This window comes from Oncorhynchus tshawytscha, linkage group LG12 (genome assembly GCF_018296145.1).
Source record: "Oncorhynchus tshawytscha isolate Ot180627B linkage group LG12, Otsh_v2.0, whole genome shotgun sequence".
Classification (NCBI taxonomy): domain Eukaryota; kingdom Metazoa; phylum Chordata; class Actinopteri; order Salmoniformes; family Salmonidae; genus Oncorhynchus; species Oncorhynchus tshawytscha.
Genome location: NC_056440.1, coordinates 53,784,376 through 53,792,016, shown reverse-complemented (window position 1 = coordinate 53,792,016; position 7,641 = coordinate 53,784,376). Strand labels below are relative to the sequence as shown.

The following is a 7,641-nucleotide window of genomic DNA, read 5'->3' as shown; positions in this document are numbered from 1 at the left end:
AAAGCAGAAATATAGATAAAATGAATCACTAACCTTTGATTATCTCCATCAGATGGCACTCATAGGACATCATGTTATACATGTATTGTGTGTTTTGTTTGATAATGTGCATATATATATATATATATATATATATATATATATATAAAACAAATCTCAGTTTACATTGGCGCGTTACGTGCAGTAATGTTTTGATTCCAAAACATCCGGTGATTTTGCCGAAATACTCACAATAAACTTTGATAAAAGATGCAACCGCTGTGTCAGATTTCAAAATAACTTTACGGAAAAACGCTCAGAACCCAAATTAGCCAAAGAAATAGCCACCATTTTGGCGTCAACAGAAGCTATAAAAACACTATAAATATTCACCCACCTTTGAATATCTTCATCAGAAAGAATATCTTCACCACTCAGTAAAAGAGCTCCTATGAGCCCCTCCTTTAATAGTAGAATCATACAACCAGAATCTAAAGACGGTGACATATTGTGGAAGCCCTAGGAAGTGCATGCACATCCATATCTAACATGAATTTCAAATGGCACTGTTTTGAAAATCGAGTTCTCACTTCCTGTTTGGATTTCTTCTCAGGTTTTTGTCTGCCATATGAGTTCTGTTATACTCATCGACATAATTAAAACAGTTTTAGAAACTTCAGAGTGTTTTCTATCCACCAGTAATAATAATATGCATATATTCCCATCTGGGACAGAGTAGGAGGCAGTTAGGTTTGGGCACGCAATTCATCCAAAGTGACTTTCCAATACAGAAATACAATGTGGACTAAAAGATAAAATAAGATCAGTATTTGACTCTGGAAGTCTTGCGTAAGTCCTGAAGATGCATTATTAGCTGCCGAAGCTAATGCCTTGGGCTATAGCTTGGGCTTGGAAGGCTAAGGTAGTCTTCAGCCACCGAAATGACCCAGATTCGTTTCTACAATCAATTGGGACAAAAAAGAAGCAGCCAACTCTGTTGAACATAACCAACAATGATTTAATCAGGTTAGATTGTATTTTGAGTGGACAATCCCTTTATACTGAAAATCAGCCTGAGCATCGTCTGAGAGAGGACGTGTCAAGGCAAGTCTCTCTCTCTCTCTCCCTCTCTCCGAGGGCATCATTGATTAACAGAGTGAACTTACACAGGAGGTTTTAGTCAACACGGTATTGTCTAATTAACATATTTTCAATGCCACTCCACTAATTGCCAAGACACAGCAGGGAATGTGGCCAATCATCTGGAAGAAACACTCCTTAATTTTTCTCCTCTTTTCCCTGTCCTTCCCCATTGTTGTCACTGATCAAGAGAGATCAATGGAATTGGTCAAAGCAATAGGATGGACTCCTCTTGGCCCATATTTCCCAAAAGGGGTTGAGCTATGTAGCGTTTAGAACTGATGCCATTTGGAAGTCTTTGCATTTGATCGGTACATTCTTTCTATTTATGGTTTGGAATGTCATGCCCCCTATTTTACTTTATACAACCCTGGTATTCCCTAAGTAAGTGTGTGTGTGTGTGTGTGTGTGTGTGTGTGTGTGTGTGTGTGTGTGTGTGTGTGTGTGTGTGTGTGTGTGTGTGTGTGTGTGTGTGTGTGTGTGTGTGTGTGTGTGTGTGTGTGTGTGTGTGTGTGTGTGTGTGTGTTGTGTGTACTTCTTTTTCTACCTTATCAGCACACGAATTTCCTAACCTTTATGTTCTGACAAGGTAGAAAAACAATAACTTTTTTGAAAAGTCAGGACTTTTTTCATGTCCTGAATTTGTTCAAATGCTATTTTAAGCTTAAGGGTTAGATTTAGTGTTAGGGTTAAAGTTAGCATTATGTTATGGGTTAAGGAACATATGATTTTTAATGGTCAAACATGTTTACTCCCCAAAAAGTCATGAAATACCATGATAATTAAATTCTGTATGTGTGTGTGCGTGTGTGCGTGTAGATCTGGAATGGGGCTAGATCTCCATAGACACCGGGTTGAGGAGGGGAGTGGTGTTCAGGATAAGGCGACCCACTTACCTTCTCTCTCTCTCTCTCTCTCTCTCTCTCTCTCTCTCTCTCTCTCTCTCTCTCTCTTCCTCTCTCTCTCTTCCTCTTGCTCTCTCTCCTCTCTCTCTCTCTCTCTCTCTCTCTCTCTCTCTCTCTCTCTCTCTCTTCTCTCTCTCTCTCTCTCTCTCTCTCTCTCTCTCTCTCTCTCTCTCTGACAATCACTCTTATTCTATCCCACTTTCTCTCTGTATGGCTGTGCTTGAATACTTACCACGGTGCTGTTGCTGGGGATTACCACCAAGTGGAGCTCCAATACAATACTACAACAGATCAACCCAGACACCAGTGAATACACAACATTAGGTCCATCTCAGTAGTGTAGTAAACTTGTGATTTCATCTGTAGTTGGACTCAAGCCAATGTATCTCAGAATGTAAGGACGGACTCTTTCTCTCTCCCCTGTGTTGGGATGTCTGTCTGTTTGTGTTGTGGGTGAACCCAGTGTCCTCTTTTCCCTACCCAGAGGACACTGCAGGGATCAGCCATACTTTATGTGGGCCAGCTTCCATCCTGCCCCATTTACAAGCTCCATAAATCAGGCACTTCCGTTACCCCTCGCTCCCCTCTTGGTTCTGTGAAGGACAGCGGTGTAACTTCAGAGTTTACAATATATACTGTGTATACTGTAATACTCTGCCAAATGTGGCATGTGCTAACATGCACTCCTCCTCCGTCCACCTCCTCTGTCTGTCCTATCTCCTCTTCTCTCTCACCCTCTCTCCCATATCCCCTCCTCTCTTCCCTCCTTCCCACCTCTCTGTCCCATCCTCAGCCCCAGTGGTAATGTGGAGGTGGTGGTGCAGCGGAGGAAGCTGTACAGTGCTGTGCCAGGGAGGCACTTTGTGGTGGTCCACGCCTACCGGCCACAGGCCGAGGGAGAGATCCCCCTCTACAAGAACGACAGGGTCAAAGGTGAGACATTAGGGAGTGTTAAGGAGAGAACATACAGATATAATTGTATTACACTTAACACTGCTCTACCGCTGGAAACTTTTGTGACACAGGTGGAAATTGGCTGTGTATATAGCTACATGTGGTGCATCATTTGTTGAGCATGTCGTCCCTGAGAAATAAACTGATAGAGCGCAATACTAATGGTGGCTTTTTGTAAGCAACAACTCCACCATGGCTTGTTGGCCAAAGTTTATGGGGGGTTTAGAGGGTTTTCTGGATAAGCACAGAAAATAGGTTTATGGTAAACACAGGCTTAGCAGATCTTATTTGTTGTGTTCTATGAGATCATCTTCATCTGCAGAAGTATCTATGTATTTAAAACAAGCACATAAACCACATAAAGGCTTCGCAATTCTTAAAGGTAATGTTAACTGGCTCATACAACAAAACATATAAGATCTCCTAAGCCTGTGTCAACCTCATACCTTATTTCCGGCGATTATCCCAAAACCCCATTCTTTCCCCATTCATAGGAATGGCTGAACGAACCAGAGGTAAATCATTTCTGTTTTTTAGGACTATAAGCTGGCGAGCTCTATAAACACAGGCACCATGCGATCCGCAAGTGACATTTACTACAGTACATGTGCTGTGTATAATGATTCGCTCTATCTCTCTCACCACACTCCCCCTCCCCTCGTTCCAGTTCTGAGCATCGGAGAGGGGGGCTTCTGGGAAGGCAGTGCCCGGGGCCAGGTGGGCTGGTTTCCTGCGGAGTGCGTGGAGGAGATTCCTGCCAAGCCCAGCGAGGAGAGGATGCGTAAGTCATTAAGCATGCTGACCCAGATATTTGGGAATAGGAGAGTGGTTGGGGATCTCTGAGGAGGAGGAGGGAAGATTTCTGCTCTATGGATCCCACTGGTGGCATCCTAGGGCACTGAGACTCACTTTTCCACCCAGGAGATGGGCTCAGCACTGGGACTGTTTAGTGTGTACAGATCCAAAATAATTGGATTGGTGTGATGTGGAAGAATATGGAGGCAAGTCCCCTAAGCCCAATTAACACACTAGGTGGAGCCGTCAGCATTTGACTGCCTACCAAAGGTGTGTAGGGGCTAGGGGATCTTTCCAGACCTGACAAGAGAGAAAGAGGTAGAGAGAGAGAGAGAGAGAGACGGAGGAGGGAGGGAGTTCAATGGAGGGTAGTAAGGCCTGATCCCCCACATTCCTTCTCTCCCCTCTCCTCCCCCTCCTCTCCTCTCAAGCCACACTGTCAGATGTCAGACATGTGGGGCTTTAACAGTGGTGTGTATTCATGGATGCAAAGGGAAGCCAGGCTTCCCCAAAATAAAAATGTGCATAATTTATCTCTCTGTCTTTCATAATTTTCCTTCAATTTGCAAGAGGCTGAATGTATCTCACTGGAGAAAGCATCCGAACTAAACAGCATCCCTCTGTCCGGTCAAAAAGACTATGACATTGTGATCATCCGTAGCATTGAATGAAAGGGAAGCTAGCGAGCATTTGGCCTCCTTTTATATATTTTTTTAATATAACAATAGCCAATCAGCGTTGAGCTAAACTGAGTGAGCTCAACTGGAAATGGTCCTGGTGCACCAAAACAAAGTGTCAAGGGAAACCAGTTTGGATGTGGCTTCACACCAACTACATCACATCAAAAGCAATACGTAATTTCTTTTTTTTTATGGAATTGTTGTATCTCATTGTGTTTTTGTCCTCCGGTGGCTAGCTAGCTATAATCATCCCTTTCTTAAATTAACCATGGAGGAAGATAGGAATTTGGACTTGTGGTTTTACTTGATTCTCCGTACTGGTCAATGATTATAACGGCAATTCTGATCCAACAGTATATGCATACAGTGTGGCGCTGGCCTGAGAGGAGGGAAGTTCAATGTAGCTAGCTAAATGTAATAGGCTAGCGTTAACTTGCTAGCCTAGCGCATCAAAATCAAATCAAATTGTGTTTGTCACATGCGCCGAATACTTATTTACAAGCGCTTAACCAACAATGCAGTTTTAAGACAAAAAATACCTCAAAAATGTAAATAAATAAAAGTAACAAATAATTAAGGAGCGGCAGTAAAATATAAAATAACCATAGCGAGGCTATATACAGGGGGTACCGGTACAGAGTCAATGTGTGGGGGCACCGCATTGCCCATGAAAGGAAGTTAGGATTGCAAGCGAGCATTTTAGCCAGGTAGCCTAGGACAACAAAAAATGTAAGTGTATGTGCTGTATGACAGAGAGGAAGATGTCCTTGGCGTTTCTCTACAAGTAGGATGAGTCAACATGTTTTTTTCTACTTGCACGCACGGACACACACACAAATTATGGACAGCCACATCATATTTAGCTTACGTTGATTGGACTAAATTGTTTTTGGTATCTTTTAGTTGTCACTTTGTTAGACTAAGCACAGATGATTTGATGAGGAAGTTGAAATGATGTTGGAATAGTCAAGGCAGCTCCTGTTTACTTTTCGACTTGCTGTGGTAACTCTCTGTGGTTCTAAATCAATGGTTGTTTAGTGGTCTGAACATTTTGGAAAAATTAACTTGCTGGACCATGCTGTAGGTCAAGTAAGTAATATGCTATGTTGCTCTCCGATTTTGTGATGAAACAAAGGTGCGATTGAATTTATTCTGCCACTGTCTTCTTATTGTCTCGGCCTTAGGCCTATATACCACAATAGCAAGGCATATGAACCAGTGGAGGCTGCTGCAGGGAGGACGGCTCATAATAAGGGTTGGAATGGAATCAATGGAATGGTATCAACCTCATGGAAACCACATGTTTGATGTGTTTAATACCATTCGATTGACTCCATTCCAGCCATTATTATGAGCCGTCCTCCCTGCAGCAGCCTCCACTGGTATAAACAAACAATTTATAGAGCAAATAGTGCAATTAACATGACAAACAGGTTGTAATATGGCTTTTTTCCCCTGACTTGGCTTCCCCAGGGATTTTACCCATGCACTGCTACTGGGCTTTGAGCTAGTATGTTACTGTGTGCGTGTTCACTGCTGTGTCATCAAAGTCCCTTGGATATCTTTGTACAGTATGATCTGCCTCATGACCTTTAAAGCAAGGGGTCTTCTGGGTATTATACGCTGGCACAATTGTGACATCACTCTTGTATGTTATGGTTGTCATCCTATTGCTGATAACCATAATAATTTCTGGAAGCTTGGGTTCCTTCCCATTCCCATGCATTTGGTCAATAACCACATTAGCCATCAATCTCTGTGATAGATCAGTTATTGTGTTGCTAACCATAGTTCGGTAAACATAACAGAAATCATTGCTCTGTTTTGTGCTACCCATAGGACTGGAATGGTCTGAGCAAGAGCTAACCTGCAATTCACTACTGTTAGCCATAGCAAAGGATCACTAACAGTCCAATTCCAATTTTCAGGGGCTCCCGAGTGGCGCACGGGTCTAAGGCACTGCATCTTAGTGCAAGAGGCAGTCCCTGGTTCAGATCCAGGCTGTATCACATCTGGCTATGTTTGGGAGTCCCATAATGTGGTGTGCAATAGGCCCAGCGTTGCCTGGGGTAGGCTGCCATTGTAAATAAGAGTTTGTTCTCAACTGACTTGCCTAGTTAAATAAAGGTTGAAATAAAAAATAATTCACTCAGTGTTGGTTTAAATGTACTAGGTGAAGTGATGTCAAGGCAGGCAGTGAGTTGTGTTAGCCTCCGTCTCTGGTACGTCTCTGTGAACGGGCCCGGTCTCTCTCTTCTCTCTGGTAGGCTAAGCCCTGCGCTGATAAATCAGGTGTGTTCTGATGTCCTCTGGGCTGCAGGGGAATGAACACATCACGCTCCAACCCCTTCTCTTTCAACTGGCCCATTTATTCTCTCTATGCCCACTCTCCCTGTTACGGCTTTCTTCCGTCGAAGGAGAGTCGGACCAAAATGCAGCGTGGTTAGTTCGATACATGTTTAATGAATGAATGAATAAACACGACAAAAACAAGAAACTGAACGTGAATACAAACACACTGAGACAGGAACAATCACCCACAAAACACACAGTGAAACCCGGGCTACCTAAATATGGTTCCCAATCAGAGACAACGAGAATCACCTGACTCTGATTGAGAACGGCCTCAGGCAGCCATAGACTATGCTAGACACCCCTACTCAGCCACAATCCCAATACCTACTAAAACCCCAATACAAAAACACAACACAAAATAAACCCATGTCACACCCTGGCCTGACCAAATAAATATATAAACACAAAATACTAAGACCAGGGCGTGACAGAACCCCCCCCCCCTCAAGGTGCGGACTCCCGGCCGCACACTAAGACCCATAGGGGAGGGTCCGGGTGGGCGTCTGTCCACGGTGGCGGCTCCGGCTCGGGACGTGGACCCCACTCCAACCAAGTCTTAGTCCCCCTGTAACGCTTCCTTTGATTGGCGACCCTCGCCGCCGACCTAGGCCTAATAACCCTCACCAAGGACCCCACTGGACTGAGGGGCAGCTCGGGACTGAGGTAGAAGCTCGGGACTGAGGGGAAGCTCGGGACTGAGGGGAAGCTCGGGACTGAGGGGTAGCTCAGCACTGAGGGGTAGCTCAGCACTGAGGGGAAGCTCAGCACTGAGAGGATGCCTCGTACCGAGAGGAAGCCCAGTACTGAGAGGAAACTCAGGCAGGTAGTAGGCT

The 7,641-nt window shown here is 44.2% G+C and overlaps 1 protein-coding gene across 2 annotated transcripts in view; it reads left to right on the top strand.

Moving 5' to 3' along the window:
• Positions 1-7,641, top strand: part of LOC112232149 (SH3 and multiple ankyrin repeat domains protein 2-like) — a 248,759-nt gene that overhangs the window by 147,739 nt on the left and 93,379 nt on the right. For both annotated transcript variants that reach the window (XM_042330747.1, XM_042330746.1), the window contains exons 12-13: positions 2,818-2,957; positions 3,646-3,759. In XM_042330747.1, coding sequence (XP_042186681.1) covers positions 2,818-2,957; positions 3,646-3,759 — 254 coding nt within the window. The remainder of the gene's footprint in view (positions 1-2,817; positions 2,958-3,645; positions 3,760-7,641) is intronic.